At 40.5% G+C, this 25,482-nt stretch overlaps 1 protein-coding gene across 2 annotated transcripts in view; it reads left to right on the top strand.

Moving 5' to 3' along the window:
* The first annotated feature begins 1,260 nt into the window (after positions 1 to 1,260).
* LOC117271223 (potassium channel subfamily K member 2-like) overlaps positions 1,261 to 25,482 on the top strand; it is a 59,816-nt gene continuing 35,594 nt past the window's right edge. Inside the window, exons 1-3 of one of the 2 annotated variants that reach the window (XM_033649362.2) lie at positions 1,261 to 1,766; positions 6,024 to 6,337; positions 23,678 to 23,795. In XM_033649362.2, coding sequence (XP_033505253.1) covers position 1,766; positions 6,024 to 6,337; positions 23,678 to 23,795 — 433 coding nt within the window. In that variant the 5' untranslated portion in view covers positions 1,261 to 1,765. Of the gene's footprint in view, positions 1,767 to 5,994; positions 6,338 to 23,677; positions 23,796 to 25,482 lie in introns of both variants that reach the window. The other variant, XM_033649360.2, reaches the window with a different exon arrangement.

The raw sequence follows: 25,482 nt of genomic DNA, 5'->3' as shown, positions 1-25,482 counted from the left end.
AAGACATGCAGCGATGTTTTGGTAAAAAAAAAAAAAAAAAAAACATTTTGTGTTGCACAATCCTGGCAGGAGATGTAGCAATGTCTTCGTGAAAAGCTACAACTTTTCATGTCACTATCTTGGTGGTAAATGCAGTGATGTCTTGATAAAAAGCAACCACTTCTCATGTCACTTTTATGGAGGAAGTGCTACAATGTTTCCCCAACAAAACCCCAACTGCTTTTAATGTCATGATCGTGGCAGGAAATGCAGGGATGTTTTGGTGAAAAGCAACTGCTTTTCGTGTCACTGTCCCTGCAGGAAGTGCAGCGATGTTTTGGTAAGAATCAACCATTTGTGTTGCACAATCTTAGCAGGAGATGTAGCAAAGGTGAAAAGCAACCGCTTTTAGCGTCACTATACTAACAATCGCTTTTTGTTGCACAATTCCGACAGGAAATGCAGCAAGATTTTGGTCAAAAACAACTGCATTTCATGTCACTATCACAGCAGGAAATGCGACGATGTCTTGGTGAAAAACTACTACTTTTTGTGGCACTATTCATTCTGGAAAGTATGTGTATGAGATGTCGCTACAGCACACCCACTTTTGATGGCTAAAATGTCGCTGGAAAAGCAGCAATGACTTCCTAGATCACAGCCATTTTTGTTGCTTTTGGTCTCAAACATTGGTTTGCTGTGGTCTGCAGCTTGGCAGGCTTCTCACTGAGGTGTCACACCATCAACCTCCACCTTCCAATGACAAAGTCAGCTCATATGCTACATCCCTTTAGACAATGTTAATATGATATGTATGTAACGTGCCAAGGTAAGGTATTCATGGTTTGCAGAAAGGAACAATGCTATAATTTTTTCTGGTGATTGGTTTGGGAGAAAACAGAAGGCTGTTGACCACTGAGCAATGATTTAAACCTGTGACCTCCTAGCTGTTGCAGAAAGTGAATAAAACGTGTTTTTACGGTTCTCTTGAGTAAAATGATGACATAAAAATAGAAAATTACCATTTTGTTGTTTTTCCCCGAAGCAAGAAGATAACACTTTACTTAGTAGCATCTGTCACTGTGCTCTTGACCCAGGGACTTTACACCTACATGGCTCCTCAGAGGCCACCAGGGGAAGGCACACAGCATGTTGGATGATGCTTGAAAGAACCAGAGTGGTCTTTCATAATGTATACTGTACAAATGTAAGACATCTTCATGCTGAGCTGCTGCCCTTTTTTCACAACCTCAACAGCAGCGAGGTGCACCTAAGATAATAGGCTCATCCATTGTGTGAAATTTTGCAGCATGGGAACCCTGTGAAGTGTTGGACAGCGCGCACAGCTCCTCTCTCTACTTTATTCAGCAGGAGCGCACACGGTCCACACCAGCAGTGGCAGAGCAGCGCAGCGTGTCACAGCGGTGAATACCTCCTCTGACCGATACAAACCACTGCGTCCTCTCCATTAAGGCGCATCAGCGGGCAACAATGTCTCCAAACACCCGCATGGATTTCATGGAAGCGATTTGTTCCACTTTCTCCTTTTACGCTCCGTCCTAGCGCGTCTTCTGCTGGGTACGCGATGTCCTGGATGTATTTTCTCCGGAGATTGTAAAGTGGAGGGAAGCGCAGCTCACTGAAGAAACCATGTGGGGAGCAGCCACGTCCCTTGATGGGAGCACCGGAGGCGCAAGGCGACGCTAACAGGAGATCATTATTTGTGCTTTCTTGGAGAAAAAAAGATCCGTCGATGAGGAAACAAAGAGAGTAGAGATGGTAGAGAAGTAAGTGCGCCAACAACTAGTTGAAATCCATCTTTTGAATCATAAAAACATTATAAATATCTTGCATGACTTGTAATAAGTGTGCACCTCCAGAGAGTGATGATACAGAAAAAAAATGTGCTGATGCTTATGTGTTGTTTAGTAGTGAGTTTTAATGAATTGTGGCATCTTTTTCTGCCTCTTGGTGATAACACTAGATTATTCCCTTGTGATCTTTAATATACTTTTATTTTTGCACGTGAAAAGCCATTTAAAATGACAGAAATCAAGCAGATACTGACGCAGTTATGTAATATTACAAATACAGCTAAAAAAGGAAAAATAATTTCAATGTTCATGTGTTTATTTCACACAGTCCCAGTTTACTACTGAGTGAGTGATCCTCTCCATAAGTTGTTTACTGTAGAACACTGTCTATCAGGACCTCATGGGGTGCTTATGTAATTGCAGCTAGTGTAGCAAGCTGTTTGGGGAAACAGGACTGTGACAAAGAGTGTTTAATTTTTAATAAGCTTTTACTCCATCATTGTATTCATTTGTGCTGTGGGACCCAAAAGCTAAGAAAAAGCATCATTTCAGTTACAATACATGCGGGGAGACAATTTAAACCCTGCTGTGACACTATTGTATACATTAGAAGTATGATTATCCATGCATGTTTATTTTATAACACTGAATATAAAAACCTAATGTTATAAGAAAGCCTCACTGAGTTGAGTCCAGGTAGAAATCAAATTCCCCTTATCAGATTAAGCTCAGAGAAGGAAGACAGGATACAGAAATGTGTGCATGTAAGTCCAGATATAACTGGAAATACTGTTTAAGAATACAGGTGGTATGAGCTGTGTTTCAGACCCTGCTCTGTCTTATGCAGATCATTATTATCTGCGGAGTAGCACTATTCCTCTGGTTCCTTATTGTAAGAAGTAAAAGAACCACCATCAGAGGAAACTGGCTACAGTAGTGAAGTCACAGGAGGGAGTACATTAAGTTCCCATGTGTCAGATGCTGCAGTGCATTTAAAGTCTGCAGTTTATTTGTCTTTAAAAGAGTGGATATACTAATCGTTATTAAAAGAGTATTTCGCAGCAGTGTTCTGATGTTACACTTAGAAATAAGGGTTCTAAAAGAGTTCTTCCTGAAGGACCGAGGGCTGAATGTAGATGTATCTTTAATCGCTTTTATCAATTAATTTAACATGTGTTCTGCCAGTTAATATAATATATATATATATTATATATTACTTAATATATAATAATATATATTAATATATTACTTGGCAGAGATGCCATCCACTCTGATGAGAAGCACTGCACCAATGAAACAGTAAAGGCTGTAGTAGTGACAGCACAAATTCTCAACTTCCTAAAAACACGATTGTGAAGCAGGAGTGTTGTGGGTTGTGCTGGACCACAGCAGCCCCGCCCCCTCAAGAGCTGCTGGGCATGATTCGCTTGGTGTCAGGCTAACCTGTAAAATGAAAATCCTGATTAGTGAAATATAACAGGATTGTCAGTAGACCCCCCCCCCCCCCACACCCGGGTGAGTTCAAGATGAAACCCCTTAGAATATAACAGGATTCTTAGAAGAACCCCTTGACTGGGTTCTTGATGAAATCCTTGCAATATAAAAGAGTTCTTTTTTGAACGTCCTGTGTGGGTTTTTGATCTAAACCCTTTGAATATGAAAAGGGTCTCAGTAGAACCCCATGACTGGCACCATAAAAAGTTTCTAGGTAGAACCCCCTGGCTGGATTCTAGATGAAACCCTTGGAAGATGAAAGAGTTATTGGTAGAACCCCCTGTGAGGGTTTTCGTTGAAATCCTTTGAATATGAAAAGGGTCTCAGTAGAACCCCATGACTGGGTTCTATACGAAACCCTTGCATTATAAGAGTTATTGGTAGAACCCCCTGGGTGGATTCAAGGTAAAAACCCTCGGAATATAAAAGAGGTCTTGGTAGAACCCTCTGGCTGGGTTTTCGTCAAAACCCTTGGAACATAAAAGGATCTTGGCACTACCTGTGGGGGGGTTATAGGTGAAACCCTGCAACCATAAAAAGGTTCTTAGTAGAACCCTCTGGGTAGGTTTTAGACAAAACCCTGGGTTCTTGGTTTCCAAGTGGAACTCATTATAAAAGGTAATACCAGGAACCAAAAAGGGTTCTCCAATTCGGACAAGCTGAAGAACCTTAAATATAAGCACCTTTATCTCTAACAGTGTAGATCTGTACTGGGACATGTTCATGTATGAATTTAATATCCATGACTTATTGGCCATTTATGATAAAGTTTAAAGTTTAGTTCTCCAGATGGTTTTTGTCTCACAATTTATTTGAATGAACCATTCTCTTATACAGTACAGGCCAAAAGTTTGGACACACCTTCTCATTCAATGCGTTTTCTTTATTTTCATGACTATTTACATTGTAGATTCTCACTGAAGGCATCAAAACTATGAATGAACACATGTGGAGTTATGTACTTAACAAAAAAAGGTGAAATAACTGAAAACATGTTTTATATTCTAGTTTCTTCAAAATAGCCACTCTTTGCTCTGATTACTGCTTTGCACACTCTTGGCATTCTCTCCATGAGCTTCAAGAGGTAGTCACCTGAAATGGTTTCCACTTCACAGGTGTGCCTTATCAGGGTTAATTAGTGGAATTTCTTGCTTTATCAATGGGGTTGGGACCATCAGTTGTGTTGTGCAGAAGTCAGGTTAATACACAGCCGACAGCCCTATTGGACAACTGTTAAAATTCATATTATGGCAAGAACCAATCAGCTAACTAAAGAAAAACGAGTGGCCATCATTACTTTAAGAAATGAAGGTCAGTCAGTCCGGAAAATTGCAAAAACTTTAAATGTGTCCCCAAGTAGAGTCGCAAAAACCATCAAGCGCTACAACGAAACTGGCACACATGAGGACCGACCCAGGAAAGGAAGACCAAGAGTCACCTCTGCTTCTGAGGATAAGTTCATCCGAGTCACCAGCCTCAGAAATGGCAAGTTAACAGCAGCTCAGATCAGAGACCAGATGAATGCCACACAGAGTTCTAGCAGCAGACCCATCTCTAGAACAACTGTTAAGAGGAGACTGCGCCAATCAGGCCTTCATGGTCAAATAGCTGCTAGGAAACCACTGCTAAGGAGAGGCAACAAGCAGAAGAGATTTGTTTGGGCCAAGAAACACAAGGAATGGACATCAGACCAGTGGAAATCTGTGCTTTGGTCTGATGAGTCCAAATTTGAGATCTTTGGTTCCAACCGCCGTGTCTTTGTGAGACGCAGAAAAGGTGAACGGATGGATTCCACATGCCTGGTTCCCACTGTGAAGCATGGAGGAGGAGGTGTGATGGTGTGGGGGTGTTTTGCTGGTGACACTGTTGGGGATTTATTCAAAATTGAAGGCACACTGAACCAGCATGGCTACCACAGCATCCTGCAGCGACATGCCATCCCATCCGGTTTGCGTTTAGTTGGACGATCATTTATTTTTCAACAGGACAATGACCCCAAACACACCTCCAGGCTGTGTAAGGGCTATTTGACCAAGAAGGAGAGTGATGGAGTGCTGCGGCAGATGACCTGGCCTCCACAGTCACCGGACCTGAACCCAATCGAGATGGTTTGGGGTGAGCTGGACTGCAGAGTGAAGGCAAAGGGGCCAACAAGTGCTAAACACCTCTGGGAACTCCTTCAAGACTGTTGGAAAACCATTTCAGGTGACTACCTCTTGAAGCTCATGGAGAGAATGCCAAGAGTGTGCAAAGCAGTAATCAGAGCAAAGGGTGGCTATTTTGAAGAAACTAGAATATAAAACATGTTTTCAGTTATTTCACCTTTTTTTGTTAAGTACATAACTCCACATGTGTTCATTCATAGTTTTGATGCCTTCAGTGAGAATCTACAATGTAAATAGTCATGAAAATAAAGAAAACGCATTGAATGAGAAGGTGTGTCCAAACTTTTGGCCTGTACTGTATGGTGGAAACAATTAGTGCATTGATCAGTTAGTCAGCAACCAATAAAGTAATCATCGGTTTTGATGATTGACTGGTTGTTGTTTATTGTTTTCTGACATTTGATTGGCCAAATTTTTAAGCAATTAATTGAGGAAATAACAGCAAAAATAATCCACAATGAAAATAGTATTTGTTGCAGCCTTTCTCTTACATTGTATGAACCACATGCTGTAGCCTAGATCTGTCTATAGCTAATGGATAGTTCTACATCAATCAATTTCATCCTCACAGTGGCCGCACCTGACCTTCTGGACCCGAAGTCTGCCACCCACAACTCCAAACCTCGCCTGTCGTTCTCGGTCAAACCGGTAGTGCTGAACACTCCAGAGGACGAGTGCGACACCCGGACTACTGTCATGAGGTGGAAAACCGTGTCAGCCATCTTCTTCTTGGTGGTGCTTTATCTCATTATTGGGGCGACGGTGTTCAAAGCGCTGGAGCAGCCTCATGAGAGCTTAAAGAAGATGGCCATTCTCGAAGAAAAACTGGAGTTCTTGGCCACGCACACCTGTGTGAACTCCTCTGAGCTGGAGGATTTGGTCAAGGTAGGTGGAAGCAGCAGCAGCATTGTATTAATAATTCAGATCCTCTGCAGGATGGTGGCAATGACTTACAGTATTTCACACAGTGTGTACAGGTTTAATAAATATTGTATACCATTCTATTTATGTTGTTTGCTTGGGGATTGTAAAACAGAGCTTCAACCTAAGGATATATTTTTTCAGCCGGTTGAATCACAGAACTAATTTGTCCATGCACATTTATTCTGTGGCCCCTGAAGGCTGTGTTGTATCAACAAATATTTATATCGGTTTTGGTTTTGGATCTTACATCTTTTATCTTTTCAATTATAAGCCATTGCACTTCAACACTTCAACACAAGAGGCCACTGTTTGCTTCCCTCCTATCCGACAGTCAATGGTGTAATTTTTAGCATGACTACGATTGTTCCCAGACCTTTACCACATGTTTGGTATTGTTACCATGACGGTGAAGATTTTGGCATTGAAAGTGGTTTTCATTCGTTGTCCGAGAAGTATTGACCAATAATGTTTTAATGATAGGTAAATGGCTCGTATAGAGAGGGGGAAAGCATTGGGTGAAATGCATTATCATAACCCATCGGCTATTGTCTGAAATTGAGTTGGCTTAACTGATGCATATTCATTTTCAATTATCAGTTTATAGAGATCAGGCGAAATGACTGGTGCACAGAGGAGGAATTCATGGCCTGGACATCAGCTTGCTACACTGGATCAGATCGAAACATTGGCCCTTGCCCTCAGGGCCTTTATTGCAAAGAGCCAATAGGTTCTATAATTGCCTTACTGTAGCTGAAGTATGAACTCTGCAGAAATAATGACAGAAAAAGTGAATAAACGTTGAAAAATATTGGATTGGACTCAGTCTGGGCAAATATTGTTACAAATGCCACATACTTCATGCAAAGGCTGTGGTTTAGGGAAAGGGACCCCACTACCCCTCTGGCCCCTGGGGCTGTGCATTGTTGATCCAGTTGCCCCGCCTCCCCCACCCCCACCCCCCAGTGCTGGGAACAAATTCAGAAATGTTGCTACAAATCAAGCCTGAATATCTCAAATTCAATTTAAGGAAAAAATAAAGCAGACAAATGATGTGAGTCATTGATTCATTTTCAATTACAAGGGTCACATAAAAATGCATTATAAATATCAGTATTGAGTGAGCAGTCTTCTAATAAAAGACATCCACTGACTTCATGACCTCGTCGCCATGGATTAGTGGATCTCACCATCAACCGAAATTGTCAGGGTTGATGAAAAACATTTCCTCCGGGGAATTCTAGCTGGCATATTGGACTTGTGGATGATGATTTTCTCCTCTAATATGCCAGAGCTGAAAGGTCTTTAAATCCAAGGGAAACCGATTTGTCCACTGATGCTAATTTTGGCCTCTTCTATAGCTGAACCCATTCCCATCAAAAGTGCCTTTTACTGTGATACCAAGGCCACCTCCAAGATCACTGCATACGTGATATGCAAGAAGTATGAAAATGCTTACTTCTCATACACTATTTGAAAAGCCTTTGGTAGAACCTTTTTGGTTATACCTATACCTACCATATATCCTAGCTCGGGGCTCTTCAACGTTTTTCAGGGAAAGGACCCCTTTATTGTATTAAACTGAGTTGCATATTATACTGGTCCTACAACAGCCAATGCATTTTAATAGTATGTAACTCTTGGCTAACTAGTTCGCCTCACTGTTATGGACAGGTGCTTTTCCAGGACGGACAGATGGGCAGTAGATGTGTGTACAGAACAGATCAACATAATAAATTTACAGTAATCCCTATGACAAAAATGATACACAGAGAGACAGAGACAGAGAGAGATGCACAGCAAACAGTACTGACAATAGCTACAATAACATTAATTTAAGTAGTAGTAATAAAAATAGTAATATCTTTGGTAGTATATATGTTACATGTATATATTAATATATGATACTATATGTATGTGACAGTAAAAATCATATGTGTATGATAAAACTAGAAGTATGACTTATAATAATAGCAGTAGTAGCAGGCATTAGCCAGGACCACAGCGGCAGTGTAACCACAACCCATGATCCAGGCATAGCCGCGATTTGAGAGAACCTGCGAGACATTGGAGCACAAAGACTCTGAAGAACAAGATGAGTTAGTGACATGAATGTTAGCAAATAAAGAAGAACCAACATTTCAGAATGAAGAGAGCATGCAACAGAGAGGGAGAAAAGTGGCTTAGTGTATCACAGGAGGTCCCCTGGCAGACCAGGGCTATATCAGCCTAACTAGGGGCTGGTTCAAGGCAAGCCTGAGCCAGCCCTATGAGCACAGTCCATGACCAAACGTCGATATGTGACGAGGTCGGAGTGAGAACGTGTTGGCTCTATCTATAAGCTTTATCAAAAAGGAAAGTCTTAAGTCTACATTTAAATGTGGAGACAATGTCTGCCTCCTGGACTGAAACAGGACAATGCTTTCACGGAAGAGGAGCCTGATAGCTAAATGCTCTGGCTCCTGTTCTACTTTTGGAGACTTTAGGGACCATGAGTAACCCTGCATTCTCAGAGCGCAGTGTTCTGGTGGGATAATAGGGCACTATGAGCTCTCTAAGATATGACGGAGCCTGACCATGTAGAGCTTTGTAAGTGAAGAAGATTTTAATTCAGTTTTGGATTTTACAGGGAGCCAGTGCAGAGAAACTAAAACAGGAGAAGTATGATCTTTTTTCTTAGTTCCTGTCATCGTACTTCTACAAGAGCAAAAATACCATTAGAAACATGAAATATTTGAGGGTGAAAATCTTTTGCACCATGCTGTCAACAATCCTTGAAGAAATCTTTCTTCCAAAAAGAGTTCTTTGGATGAAAATTGTTTCTATTGAAACCTCAGTCTTACAAAGAACCATTGAAAAACCCTTCCTTTAAAACAGGATTCTTTGAATGAAAAGGGCTCCTCAGAACCAAATGGTTCAGCTCTTCAGGAAGAACCTTTATTTCTAGGAGTGTACGGGATGTAAGTCAAACTTCTTATGCAGTATAATGATACAGTATAGCTGTAATCTATATGATGAGAAGAATTACTAATCATGTGAAAAATATTCATATGCACAAACTAGGGCTGGGCGATATGCCCTGAAAACTATATTATGATATTTTTAGGCTATATCTCAATACATGATATATATCTTGATATTTTTAAATCTCCTCAAAAAGCACTTCATCAGTGCTAGGACTGGGAGACAAAATCGAACATGACAATATTTCTGACCAAATACTCTCTGATGCAAAAAAGTTGTATGAACGACTACTGTTATTTTTATGTCATATCACGATACAACAATGTCCAAAATCTAAGAGGATATATAGTCTTATATCTCAGTAACAATATAATATCCTTATATTGCACAGCCCTGGTAAAAACTGCAAAAGCTGCTGAAAACTATTTGACTAATGAACTAAAAGTGATTGTTAGTTCATTTATTTCTCTTCTCACGTATTAATTTATGTGGAAATTAACTGTCAGGTTTACATACCAGATTTTTTCTATAACAAGGCTCCAAAACCCTTTTTTTTTTTTTCTTTTACATCCTTCTCACGATGCAGCAGTGCAGAACTGAAATTTCCATTTCTCGCCTATATAGCACAGCGCAGGATTTTCATTAATGAGGAAGTTTGTACATTGGAGTTTGGCTCAGACTCAGGCTCCAGTAGAGCCACTCTAATTACACTGACATTCAGGACGTTGCATTATTTCTTATGGCACTGCATCAGTGTAGACTCTGATATGGATTAAGTCTCATGATGGGTAAAAAAAAACCTTACTGTAACAAGCAAGCATTCTTGTTTTAAATGCATATGCCTTCTGGTAATTATGAGAAAACTTTAAGCAGATAGTATGCTGATTCGTCCTCACTGTTGAGTTGCATATTCACCCTTAACCAGAGTAGAACGTATTATTTCTATATTATGTATTTATGTTTTCCATCTTCTGGGTTCAATATTAGAGATATGGTGGCTTTTTGGTTAAATATTTATACCTTAGATTTTCAGTCATGTTTAAATTTAATAAGACGCAGAATCATTGATTGTGATCCAGCTGATGTTGCAGCTCTTTCAGTTTTACTTCAGGAACTGTTTTCCACTGTGTTGGCATTCAGTGACATTTACAGTATGAGCTCTGACCATATTAAAATTGACCCAAGCTGACTAGATTACTGAGTGATGTTCACCTCCTACTGTATGTAAATGAGACTGTTTTCAATTACTGTAAGGAGGGCTGGGAACAGATGGCAGTTATTTGGCTTTACGATGCTGAGTTGATATTCAAAGATGGTGATGATGAAGATGACACTTTGTGTGCTAAGATCATCATCTGTCAGATTGACTGATGATAATTATGTCGTGTCAGGAGTGGGCTTAATGCATGTGGGGCCCTGCCTGAAGGAAGGCAGCTGGCTCCTTCGCAGCGCAATCTAAGCCACCCCCTTTCATTCATATTACCATAAACATACAGTGTTACAGCGACATCAAAGCTGCTGTAATGTAAAGAAAGACTGATACTTAAAAGCAAATGATTCTTTAAATAGTTGCTGTTATTCAGCATGTGTTCATCACGTCATCATCATCATCATTCACCTCATTTTTGTTATTTATCCCCACCCTTGGCAGCCCATTAGTTGGCATATAGCAGTGACCATAATTGCTACTGTTGCTTTTGGCCAGTGGTGAAAAGACTTGACTTGGCAGAGATGATGTAGGTTGGAGGCAGCAAAAATAATGGCAGCAGTAAACAACAGCAACAGTTGATTAGTCCATTACGAAAGTATAGTTGGATAAGATGGGGGAAGATGCCCCAACCCCTTAATTCCTCTCCTAACCAATATACAGCACTAAATCTGCTCTCAATACATGTTTGAATGGCTATGCTATAGTGAATTCATTCTTGAGATTTATTTCACCAGTTAGAAAGGGGGCAAAAACTTCAAGGGGCATCCTGCCTTACAATATTATTTAGTTAGATTATCTAGTATATAGTCACATGTGACTTTATATTGTTCATATCTACACATTTTATCAATCAATCAATCAATCAATCAATTTTATTTATAAAGCCCAATATCACAAATCACAATTTGCCTCACAGGGCTTTACAGCATACGATATCCCTCTGTCCTTTGGACCCTCGCAGCGGATAAGGAAAAACTCCCCCAAAAAAACCCTTTAACGGGGAAAAAATTGGTAGAAACCTCAGGAAGAGCAACTGAGGAGGGATCCCTCTTCCAGGACAGACAGACGTGCAATAGATGTCGTACAGAACACATCAACATAATAAATTAACAGTAATCCGCATGACACAATGAGACAGAAAGAGAGACAGAGAGAGAGAGAGATGCAGGACAGATGGTAATGACAGTAGCTTACAACAACATTAATGAAAGTAATAATATTATAATTATAGTTCTGGTTACTGTGGTACAATATGTTAAAAGTATATATTAATATCTGACATGTGACAATAATTATATGTATATATAATAACAGTAGAAGTATGACTAATGCAAACAAAACAAAACAACAAAAATTATTAAAAAAAATAAAAAATAAAAAATTGTAGAGGTTTCTAAAAAAGGGCGTCATGATAGGATTTGTATTTTCTTTTGCATTTTCTTTTTTTTCTATCTTTTCTCTTTTCATTTATATTTTCAAATGAATGTATTCTATTTGAATGTATTCTATTTTCTTTGTCCAACATCCGAAAAAAATAACTAAACTAAACTAAAAAATGACAACAGCAGCAGCAGGAGGCATCTGGCAGGAACATGGCAGCAGCACAACCACACATGTCACACTATCCAGGCACCGCTGCGATATTAACCTGCGAGACAGTGGACCACAAAGGCTCCGGAGAAGAAGCCGAGTTAGTGACATGCAGTACGGCCGAGTTAGCAAGATGCAGTAATAGGACATGAGTGTTAGCAAAGGAGAGAGAGAGAGACAGAGAGAGAAGGAGGTATGGTATGTAGTATTATATTTTATTTGTATATTAGATAATTTATGCGTCCACTGTGAGCCAAGGTAACGAAATTTTGTTTAATATGTGCACCAATGATGTATTTGTTGAATGACAATAAAGCAAGTCTAAGTCTAAATCTCTAAGTCTATAGGAGGTCCCCCGGCAGACTAGGCCTAAGTCAGCCTAACTAGGGGCTGGCCAAGCCTGAGCCAGCCCTAACTATAAGCTTTATCAAAGAGGAAAGTCTTAAGTCTAGTCTTAAATGTGGAGATGGTGTCTGCCTCACGGACCACAACAGGAAGATGATTCCACAGGAGAGGAGCCTGATAGCTGAAGGCTCTGGCTCCTGATCTGCTTTTGGAGACTTTAGGGACTACGAGTAACCCTGCGTTCTCAGAGCGCAGTGCTCTGGTGGGATTATATCAATCAACCTTTTTATTTAGACTCCAGGTCCATTAAAAAAGACGAACATACAATATTTAAAAAAGACAGTCATACCAGTGTTTCCACATAGCAGACTGGTATCGTACAGTACTGAGGACAGGGTTAGTCAACATCATTATAATTGCATTACAAGAACTGTTAAGTCGACATATAAATTTGAAGGCCAATCGTCTCAAAAGAGCATGAAATGTGATTACTTGTACTTTACAAAAAAGTTCACTTGCACTATACCATCTTGGTTTCCCAAGCAAAATTCACAGACAATCATTATACGCAACCTGAAGTTTGTGGATGCTGGCCTTTTTGAACTTAATCCACAAGGGCGCAGTATAAAAAGGGGTGCAGTAAGCCCTGAAAAGACTCACTTTAACCTTCTCTGAACACCAGGAAAATCTTCTGGTCAACAAATTTGCCTGCATATATAAACTACAACGCTGTCTGTTCATATCATCATCATCCGTCATATTATCAGTGATGATGTGTCCCAGATATTTAGTTTTAGAGCAAGCAGGGAGCACTTGTCCTGACAGGTAAAAAGATGGAAAAGCGAGGTCCTTATCCCCTTTTACTCCGCAAATCATAACAGAACTCTTCTTAGCGTTATAACTCACATCAAATTTTATACCATAATCAGAACATATGTTGAGCAGCTCTTGACATATGGCACTATGAGCTCTCTAAGATATGACAGAGCCTGACCATTTAGAGCTTTATAAGTTAACGGTAGGATTTTAAATTCAGTTCTGGATTTTACAGGGAGCAAGTGCAGAGAAGCTAAAACAAGAGAAATGTGTTCTTGTTTCTTAGTTCCTGTTGTTGCTTGTTAGTGTTATTAGCATTGCTAGCTATCTAGAGTTAGCCAGCAGTTTTTGCAAGCTTGCTGGAGGAAGAAATAGAAATGATTAGTGTGAAGGAAAGGTTAAAAGGCTTGTAGATAATACAATAATGGGTCAGGGTTGGGATTTTAGTTTGTTTAATTTAGTTAGTTAGCTGGTTTTGTGCTCGGGGGCTTTGAAAGATTTTCATTTTTGTGCCATAACAAAACTAGCACTTTGTGACCTTGCTCGGTGAAAGGTGTTATATTAAATTTACTTACTGGCTTACAAAAATGTATGTTACATGTACAATAAAAGGAATTTTTAAAATAGGACCTTTTTGAAGTAAACTTAAAGTGCTACATTTTGCTGTCCCTGCTAATCAAGCGCGCAATGTTTCCTACACATTGACTTATTTGCAGCAGCTGCCACAATATCAAGACTGACCGCCACTTATTAATGTTTTCATTTCATTTAAGAGCTGCGCTCAGCTCCTGGCCCTGTGCTCTCTTTCTGCTTATCAAACCACAAATAACTTTAGACTGTATATAAAGATGGACGACACGACAGCTCCATGAAAGTGAAGCCGAAACATCTCCATCACCTAATGGTGGCTGGCCGCAGTATAAGTCATCCACCCCCTCTGGGCTGGGCTGTCATGAATCAGTTCAGGGAGGGCCCAAATGCAGAGTTACAGGCAGGTTGAAGTTTTAATAAGAAGCAAGATTTAATGCAGCTGATAAAAAAACACAACATCCAGAACAAGCAGGTAAGTGAAAGTCCAAATGAAAGCAGAGCCGAAACTAAACTGAAATCCAATTGGACTAATATTATAAACTCAGATAAAGAAACACAAGACAGTAGGCAGGAAACAGAGGAGGGAGCAACACCAAGAACACAGTGATGAATGCAGATGAACTGACCATGAACAAAAGGAAACACACAGGTATATATGCACAGAAAACTAATCACAAGTACAGCTGTAGCAGGAAGACAAGCGCAAAAGGAAGGGAAGGAAATGGGCATCAGTTAACAACAAGAGTGTGGAGGGGAACACTAGGGTGGAGAAAACAAGACTATTACAGAACAGGTGTGAGGGGAAGACTCTGGGAACAGGAAAGGACTAACGAGACAAGTGTGACAGAAAACAGGTGGGAAAACACACAAAGACAGGAAGTGAAACCAGTTTATAACCAGTTTATATTAAGATAACTGCCATAATAAAATTTGACACATAAATGAATTAATTCCCCTCCTTTTACTGCCACTAACAACCATGTCTTCTGTTCTGTATGACCCCTGTTTTAACCTTCAAAATCTCTCCCAGGCTTCTGTCTGAGAAAAGCCAAAAGTCAATTGAGGGCAAACTGTCCTTTTTGCTTTCAGGCAAAATATGACTTCTTCTGTCACTGACCTTTCCAGTGAATCATTCTGCGCTCATTGCACTTTACAAAAACAAACTACTTAGTCCTGGACCTCAGAAAGAAACTGCAAAATATACTGGATTAATTACTGGCTGGAGAATTTAACCTGGCATTTTGCCTGTGGGAGACATTTAAGAGCACTTTAATTCTTTCCTACTGCTATCAGACTAATTGTGCGCCAGGTTTTACAGTGCATATCTAACAGAGATCTTGCAGTCTCTGTGCTTTTGCTTAACAACAGTCTGACTAAACAGCCCTTCATCCATCACACAGTAGCCTCATGAGTACAGCAGCTCTGCAGGCAGCTCTTTCTGTTGTGATGATTTATTGATAAACGGCTTCAATACAGGTGACCCCCACTCATTTTTTACTCAATTATGTATACACACACATATGCATAGTGCGCACACACACTTGTAGGCTCCCGCTGATCAAAAGCCAGTCAGCAGAGGATTGAGGAGAGATGTGTTCTCAAAGGGAGTAATTAAAAAAGTGAGTGATGTCAAAAAACTCAGACGATTCAATCTCTCCTGGCTGTTTGACTCAGCTTGGAGAGCACCAGTGTGGTCTCCACATTATCCCATCTTATCGTTTCCCGTGGCTGTGGTTAGTTTGCCAAGACAGTGAATTAATAAGGCTGCTTTGGCTGGGAAACAAAGGGGCCAACTGAGCCAAGTATTCCTGATTGTGTGATTTGGGTAAATTATGTGGCACAGTGGATGCAGGGTTTCAGAATTGTATCTTCTAAATTTCCTCGTGGTTGTATTTGGAAATAGAAGAGATAAAAATGGTGTTCACTGTTGTACATTATGTGCATTATTGTGCATTTGTATGCATGTGTGTAACCAAATCTTTATATTTGTCTCATTCTGGGTAGACTTTTTTACTCAAAAGCCAGTGTGAAATACAAATGCAAATTTAAAAAGGCATCCAATTTTTGTGTGTATTTCTCAGAAGCACAGTTCATGCTTTAGGCTACACACAGTCCTTTGTTCTGCTTTTAATAAAAAAAAAATATTTTCTCACATCTCTCTATTGGTTTTTACCCGTGCCAATAGTTGTGGTTTTCTTTGTTCAGTTTTCATTGAAGAAATGAAACCTATTGGCAGTGAAGTCGTTTGATTCTTGAAGCACCATTTGGTTTTCTGTACATTTTACTGGGGTGAATTATATTTCAAAGCCTGAGAAAATAAAACTCTCCTCATGGCTAGATACCACTAGAGGTAGTTCAATCCCACTGCCGCACAAGAATGTTGATATTGGATGATCATGAAAAACCCTAAATTGTGTTCAAGATGATATTTTTGGACATCCAGTGTCAACATTTTTTAATTCCTCACTTGCTACAATATCTGTCCATGTCAAGTATGGTATGATGAAGGTTAGAGAAAGATCATATTCAACAAAAAGATGAAGATTAGTTCCATGTCCATGTCGATGAAAACTTCACACACGCTTTTCACATCACTATATATAGGGCGCACTATTTCCTGCACTGGCACTTGGTGTTGGCATATAGAGAGGTACAAAATCATCCGATGTGAATATGCTTTTTTGTAATTTGTGCCAACCCTTTAAAAGGCAATTCACCCCCAAATCAAAACACATATTTTTCCTCTTACCTGTAGTGCTGTTTATTAATTCAGATTGTTTTGGTGTGAGCTGCTGAGTGTTGGAGATATCAGCTGTAGTCGAGATGTCTGCCTTCTCTTGAATATAATGGAACTAGATGGCTCTCGGCTTGTGGATCAAAGAACCAAAAAAAACCAAAAAGATTATATATTTGAAAACTCAACAGCAGTGTCTCTTTCCAGAAATCATGACTTGGTTACTCAAGATAAACCACAGACCTTGTTAAGGACAGTTTCATAGACTTTTTCATTGGCATTCTCATGTTTCCAAAGCTACATGTATTCTTGGCCTACTTCTAGCATACTGATGTGTGTACATTCAGCAAAAAATGTGTTCTCAGACATGTTTTTACTGTCTGTGCCCAGGGTACAGAGTTTGGTAAGGGAGCATTTATGTATGCAGCTCCTTATACGTAGAATCTTCTGCAGAAGGACTTAGAATTGGAGTCATTGGTTCCTCTTGGCCAAATTTTGTGAAAATGCGCAAAAGAAAATGCGAATTTATGCCCGTTTCCATTCGTTATTGTTTTGCGATTATTGGGAGTCAACAGGAAGAGCAGTAGGTGGCGCTTCTCGAAAAAAATGAACAAAATAAAAACACCCCCGTAGAAGAAGAGTGTGCCATGAGATGATGTCATAAGAGAGCGTCTTATGCCCACTGTAAACAACAACACACTCAACTGACACTCAACAACTGAGGACTGGACAGATTCCTGATAAACCTGTCGGCTCTTGGGAGAACTCTGGTTAGGATTTTGTCAGTGTTCACAGTGTACCTAACCATCTTGAAGAAGAGACAACAAAGAAGAAGTTTAATGTAAAGAGTACTGTCGGAAATAGCTGGAAGGAGACCACCGCGTTGTTCTCCGTGTGTATGGGAACGTAGGCATGTGAAGGACTTTTGGGAAGTAGTTGTTCAGCAGCATTTCACTCACGAACTCTGGCTGAAACATTTCTGTATGTCAAGGGCCACATTTGAGGATCTGTGTGCCGGTACGTCATTGTTTATTCGCAAAACCTGTTTCCATAGCAAAAAGTCGCATTTTCCTTTTATTGATAGGCTGACAAATCCACCCCTTCCAAGTGTAAAAAGTCTTTTTTCGAATTTCTGGCGTTTCCATCGAAGTTTTTTTTTTTTGGTAATTTTTGAAAATGTGAATAAAAAAAGGTGGATGGAAACCCCACTAATGTCATGGTGTGTCTTAGCTGGTCTTTGTAATCATGTGTAGTTGTTCTTTGTTGCATTTTTATGGTTGATGTCTAGTGTACATTGTCATACTTTTTGGCTTTTCTTTGTAGTAATCTTATATTGCTTGTTTTAAAGCTGTACATTTTTATTCTGTATTTGTTCTATGTTGTCTGTAACTTAAGTTGCTGCCTGTCTTGGCCAGGACACTGTTGAAAAAGAGATTTTTAATCTTAAGAGTTTTTTCTGGTTAAATAAAGGTTAAATACATTTTTTGAAAAAAAAAAGGGACTTGGGTTGGAAAACAGAGGGTCGCTGATGCAAGTCACTGTCTGGATCAACAATGTAGTGTGGACTGGTTGCTAGACAGGTGCCAGTTTGCCTCCCGAGCATTGCTGATGTGCCCTTGGGCAAGGCACTGAGGCCCCAACTGCACTAGGCACCTCTCCAAGGCAGCCCTTTCACTCTGACATCTCTCCATTTAATACATGTGTAGGTCCTGTTTGTGCATGTGTGTGTTCAGGCCTGTGTTTACATGACTTCTTCTTCTTATTTTTTCTTTTACCTTGAACCAATTCAAAGAATACTTGGTCTGACATGGTCCCAAACACTGGTCTCCTGGGGGAAAGGCCTGTATTTGTTGACCCATCCATCACCTGGACCCACCTCTTTACACTCTAGAGCCTACCCGATTATGTGGGTTGTACACAAATTGCTGGCTCATGATTACATGAATTTATATGTCTTGTGGTGCATTACTTCTGTAGGTATACGTAAAAACAGTGCATGAGAACAGCCTGTTTCCTCTGAAGAACTTGCCTTGCTTGTGACAGTGCAAGATGTAAACATAAATGGCGTTCCTCTCGGCTGAGCTGTAATGTTAGCTAGCTCAATGGTGCTACATGAGCTAGCAGTAGATGCACGCATCCGTCTGTACTGTGATACAATTAGCAGGTGTAGTTCGTTTGAAAGAAAATAGTTCCCACATGAAACTGCTCACAACAAGGTCAGTGGATTATCTTGAGTAACCAGGTCATGATTTCTGGAAAGAGACATTGTTTTTAAGGTTTTCAAAAGTATTTTTTTGGCACTTTGAGCACCACAAGCCGAGTGCCATCTAGTTCCATTATATTGGAGAGCAGGCAGACATCTCTACGGCAGAGAATTGTGTCTCTGTGTGGATAAGCAACACACAGCTCCCTGTAAACCTCAAAGTAAAACTATGTCACAGCACCATTCACTGCCATTAGCCATATCTCTCCACCCTCTGACCCATCATGTCATGTTAACTCTTGTGTCATTACGTTAGTGCCTGTTCCCTCACTTTCCTATCCATTATTTATCCATTTCAGCTCTCACACACTCGATCTGTACTGCCTTATCACACTCAACAGTCGTAGGTTAATGAAAGCTCTCTCAGTTTCGCTAAGGATGATGAATCACAACGCCCTGACATTGCAGTGACCCTAAACTGTGTGTGTGTGTGCGTGTGCAGAAAAAGCTGACAGTGCTGGTTCAGGAAGACTGTGCAGGGCAGTGTTTTATGCTGTACATGATTATTGTAGCATTACTGCTCTGTTCCTGGAGGTGTGTTGATACAAAATATAAATAATGGAAATCATCTTAAAGAACTACCCCCCACAGGTACAAGTCTTAAATATATTAAGGTGCCCCACACAAGGATTATTACATCATTTATATTGTTCTACACTGTCAAAAAAAACACATATACATGATTGAATAAAAGCTGTAGTCTGGTAAAGTATTCCTCTGCAATTTATTAGTATCGCCTCTGTAGCGGAGTCTGCTGCTCCCCTGAGGTCGCAAAGCTTTTCTCTTTCATTTGTCTCAGTAATGATTCTGTATCATGAGGAGCCACTTGGGCCGAGAAACTTTTTGTCTTAGTGCAGTGAAGTGATAGAGTCTGTTGTTAAAAACCTAGTGGGATCAGATTAATCCAGCGTTCAGGGGAACTGACATTTTGCTAAGCGTCCCACACTACAGTAGCTGTTAAACTTTCCATTTTAGCTCAGTAGATATGCAGTTTACAAGAAAAATGGGGAGCAGTCTTACTGCTCAGAATTTCAAGTAGTTTGAAACAATGGGTCAGACCCATTTTAAAAGGAGAACCCTGTAAACGGAGAATTGAATATGCCTGATGCGCGGCTGACAACTCTCACGCAATGACCAGGACACTCATGCAGTTGACACTTTTCACTCACTGTCACACCACACATCCATTTTCTCACATAAGAAAAGACAAATGTATAACTGATTATGTTGAAAACAGGAAACTGACAGTGTAAGGACAAACAGGACAGAGCAACACAGCATAACAGCAGCACTGAAGCCGATCAAGCTAGCTGCTTGGATTTTGATGCACGCCTTTTCATGCTGTTACGGTACCTGAACTTGGAGCAGCCAAATAGGGTTTCTCACATGGGGTCTGCCCATTGGTCCAACAGCCCATTGGTCCGACATCCCATTGTTCTGACCATATTAAACCCATTGTTCCGAAGTCCCGTTGTTCCGAAATCATCATGATGCCCTGTGGTTAAGGTCTGGTTAGGTTTAGGCACAAAAACCACTTGGTTAGGGTCAGGAAAAGATCATGGTGTGGGTTAAAATGAAAAAGAAAGTGACAAACACATAAGCTGTGAGCCTGCTTCGCCTCAAGCCTTTCCCAGCTGACCCAGAGCCGGTCGCGGTGGACCATCAAGGCAGAAATACGCCCGCCGGGAGCCGTTCAGCACTGCGGAGAGCTCCCCACACAACCCGGACCCCAGAGTTAATAACAAGAGGTTATGGTGTTTCATTCTCTCCTCTCAATGACACTTGTATCTCGACCAGTAGCCTACTTTTGTTGCGTTGCTGATCCTCTATGGTACACAAATACAGTATAGCCTAGTATAATCACATAATGGAACAATGGGACGTCGGACTAATGAGAGGTCAGAACAATGCTACGGCACCTCTCACATTTTCTATTCCGCTGATAAAGAAGTCCTATCTTAATAAAACAGTTCCATAATAGGTTTATTAGTGCAATATATTCCTGCTCAAACTGTTCCTGTGACCACACTGAACATTAATGTTATATTGCAACACACTGAAAATCCCCTCATTTTTAGACTCTCATAAATAACTTTGCTTTCATTTTCAGTTATCTAGTTCAGGATGACCCTCACTATGACCATGTAAAAATTCATGTTCCAAATTATTGGGAAATTTAGCTCAAATTAAATGGTAAATAGTAAATGGACTTTTTTTTTTATAGTCCTCCGACCACTCAAAGTGCTTTCACACTCACATGTCACATTTACCCATTCACACCCATTCACACACTGGTGGCCCATTCATACAAGGTGCCACCTGCTACTCAATAACCATTCACTCACACAGCAATGGAACAGCCAGCGGGAGCAATTTGGGGTTGAGTATCTTGCCCAAGGAGATGTCAACATGCGGAGCTGGGGGAGCAAACCACCGATCTTCCAACTGGTGCTCTCCCGCTCTACCTCTGAGCCACAGCTGCCCCAAATAACATTTATAACATTTATAATTTCCTCATATCTGGACTTGCTAAAATTTGTTTGGAGAAATAAATGGGAAAATCACCTCAAAATAGAATGTAACACAAAATGTCCTCATGTTTAAACTCAGAAAATCTTTTCCTTCAGAGGTTTGCTGAAATTTTGAATTGCAATGATTTGAGTGAGTCCTATTCAGACCCTCACCATGGCATGTCAGATCTAAAGTAATTTTACTCTCTCACTCCAGACTAAATTGAGAAGTTGGCAGCCTTGCTTTGTGGCTGCACACATGATATAATTCTTGAAGTATGAGGGTTAAGTTAAATCGCAAACAAAAACGGTGTATCAGACTGGAGCCAACAAAGAAAGGACTCAGACAAAGGACTCAAAAACACAAGGTCTTTTTTACTGAGACAAAAGGGGGTCGGTGCACACATAATCAGTCCAAAAACACAAACAAAGGTATCCAAAGGCAGTAGGCAAAAGCAAGGTCAAAAATGCTAAAGAGAACACTAGGGAAAAAGGCTAGAACACACACTCAAATAACTGAGAACGAACTGGTAACAGACAAAGGGCAGCACAAGGATGATACACAAGGGAGGAGGAAATTAATCAGGGCAGAGCAGGTAATCACACAGGAGGGAAAAACACGGGGGCAGGAAGTATAGTACCTGAAACGAGAGACAAGGGTGAGTGTCAAAATAAAACAGGAAATACAGACAGATGTTTCTGGCAACTGTAATGTTACCTGCAGTTATATTGCTCAGACTGCTGGAGTATAAACTTCCATAAACCCAACAAGGAGCAGGACAGAGTTGTCAATGTTAGCCTTATGCAGGGATCCTCAACTTACAGCCGGCAATAGCGAAGAAACCCCAAAATAAAGTGTATCCCAGACCCCTCGACAGATGTCCCGGCCAAACCCCATATGTCCTCAAACCCTAGAAACTCCTCCTGTGGGGGGCTCCTGTGGCTGGATTTGCCTCTTTTACTCATTTTATTTGATAAATATCATTAATGTTTGTTTATTTACTGGACCTGGCATCCTATTATTTTGCAAAAGCAGCCCCAGGGCAAAGCAAGTTGAGAATCCTTGTCCTAAACTGTGATGTAGCTCAGGAAGCATCCATGAACAGCATCCACACAGTGGGCGAATACCTCACAGTGGATGCGTTCGTCATAAACAGGCTGTTTTTCATTACCTGTTACCCCACAAATTAACGTAGTGGATGTACCAATGGCTTTGGAGGTAATGCTCAGTTACTAATGTAGGTTGTAAGCTAAGGAGCCAGACTAAAGATTGCAGCTCAGGTTAGAGCAGATAAACTCAGTTTGATTCCTTCACTACAGTTCTGGCCTTGTATCTTTGGTTCTAAAGCTCAGATACTGACTTTATATAATGTTTTTATCTGTATACAGGTTTCGGTACAAACTCAGTGTATCTGTAGTGTGGATGCACATTGTTGCATTTGTGGCTCTACGCTTCACTGCTCCTCATGTCTATGTTTAGGTGATAGTGGGTGTGAAAATCGTGTAGTGGTGTGTTTTTTCCCTCCAGCTGGTGGCTTCACTCCCCTCCAGTCTCTTGTCATGAGAGCCCAGCGCTGAGTGGGAGCACACATGGCTGATCCGTTTCCTGTACAGCCGGCTGGTGTCTAATGGGCTCGTCACACCTAGCTGTGACTCGTGTCACACCTAGAGCTCTAGCGCTCTTCCACATGCACACACTCAGAGTCAACCAATCACCTGAGCACGACTGATGACCATATCGTAGCCATAGTCAATAGGGCTAATCAAAGTCAAACTCAAAGTCATACAATCAGTCTGTGAAGTGTCTTAAAATGTTTGACCAAGACCCTGCAGCCTGAGTACTGGATATGCAATTTGTGGACATATATTCAAGCAAACATGCTGGGTTATAACATGAATTTAAGTGTTGAGAAACACTGTATGACTTGGTGCATAATGTATTACACTCTATACGGACAAATTATTCTTTTAGAAGTGCCAAATCTTAAAGACCGTCCTTTTAGTCCATATAACTGTGACAGGCTTTGCTGTTTTTGTGAGGAGTGTTTAAAATGTACACCTTTCTTATGCATTTAGGAAGGTGACAGATACCTCTCATTGTTTCTCACAACTCCAAATTGGTTTTGGTTGGATGTTTATCTCGGCTGTCATCTATTCCCAAAGAAAATTGAAGCACACCACTAATTGTCTTTCATTCCTCAGCTCACCTCATACCACACTCCCACTGGGACACAGCGCATTATGTGCTAACTTCTTTTTCTTCTTTGACTTTCCTCTCCAGCAAGTTGTTTCAGCAGTCCGAGCAGGTGTGAACCCTTCAGGAAATAGATCCAATCAGACGAGCCTCTGGGACATCAGTTCCTCCTTTTTCTTTGCCGGGACTGTTATCACCACTATCGGTAAGAGAAGCAGTTTCTCACCCTTACTCAGCACTCATTGTTTTCCCTTTATAGAGTTTTCTAAAAATACTTCACACTAGTTGCATGCAGTGCTTTGAAAATGCATACAAAATGTAAAGATGTTTACTGTATGATTTGAAGCAATTCTGGCTGTATAAGCACAGTCCATTTGTCTTCATGGACAAAGCCGTCGTCAGAAGCACAATGCAATTCTGATGACCATTTCAGCATGAAATTGCACTTGCATAGCAAAATTACACTTGCTAACCAGAAGCCTGCATCAGCTTTGTCTCTAGATTGTGCTTCATTGCACCAGGATTTCGTTTAGACTACTGCTCACCGAAATTGCAAATACAAGTTGGCCACATTTGTTTGCACAGTTTCACTAAAGATAAACTCTATTTATCAGAAACAAAGCAAAAGAATGTTGTTAGCAATTCAAATCAGAAATTAGGTCTACATGCCACAAAATGATTTGACCTGCAAACAAGTATACCAGGATCCAAGTACTTGACATAACTCTGAACATGTACTGATTCAGGCCATACATCATCATAAAAAACATCATGGAGAGGGGCTTTAACAGATGGCTTCATACTTGAATTATAGACTTTAAAAGAAATAATGGGTGTAGCCAGTGTGACATTACTCATTAGTTTTTGGACTCCTGCCTTTGAAGCTTCGAGTTTGGCATTTTGAATGCTGCTAACTTGGATTTCTGAAGCAAAAAGTGACCATATTTGGATGAGAAGTTGGAGCTAACCCGAACGCTAGCTGCTAGCTTGGTTGGCAAAGTGCATTACAGTCTAGGTTGACTGTTATAATGCTAATGCTAATTTTTTTCTTGCTCTTCAGAGGGACTTTTAGTCCAACCAAACTAGGCCCCCAGGAAGTGTGCTTGTGTTTGGAGCCAATTTTCATAGTGGGCAACCAGTGGAATTACAACTTTGGGGTCTGTCACCAGATGCCATGGGGCCTAAAAAGACTTTTTTCCTATAGACCTACATTGTGACATCTGTAAATCAGTGGATGCATTTTTTTTTAGTAGTGCCACAACCCGCATGAAATGATTCATGTCACTATCCATACAAAATGTAAAGGTGTTTACTGTATGATTTGAAGCAATTTTGGCTGTATAAGCACGGTCCATTTATCACGTCTTCATGCACAAAGCCCTCGTCAGAAATACAAACTGACGAATTGATCATTTCGATCCAATAACAATTATAAAGTCTTGTTATCCCCATTCAAGCTAGAGGAGCACTGAACTGAAAGTTAGCCGCTTGGCTTGCAAAAGTCTGTAGTGCGCCTGCTCTATGGGGCCAATAATGCAGAATATCTGGGTAATTTTATACCCTGGATGTCATACTATTTTAGCTTCCTTCACCACTGAGCAACATTTATAGGAATGATCAGGGCCCTGCCTCAAACACTGTATCCAGTTCTCTGTATACAACCATGAACCAAATGTTGAACACTGAGAGAGCAACAGCTACACCAACATTCTGTAAATTTGGGGTTACGCCATGGTTATGTAACCTAACCAATGCTGTGGCCATGTAGCAACTTGTGACACCCACATGTCACTCAAAGCAATCACACCCTTAATTATGCATAACCTGAAGCCTTAATAGCTTTTAATGGATGCGTTTTATAAAAAATTCTGCCCTTGTACAATTGTCATGAA

This window comes from Epinephelus lanceolatus, chromosome 13 (assembly GCF_041903045.1).
Source record: "Epinephelus lanceolatus isolate andai-2023 chromosome 13, ASM4190304v1, whole genome shotgun sequence".
NCBI classification, from domain to species: Eukaryota; Metazoa; Chordata; class Actinopteri; order Perciformes; family Serranidae; genus Epinephelus; species Epinephelus lanceolatus.
The sequence above is the reverse complement of the archived record's forward strand: the minus strand, read 5'-3'. Positions and strand labels throughout refer to the sequence as shown.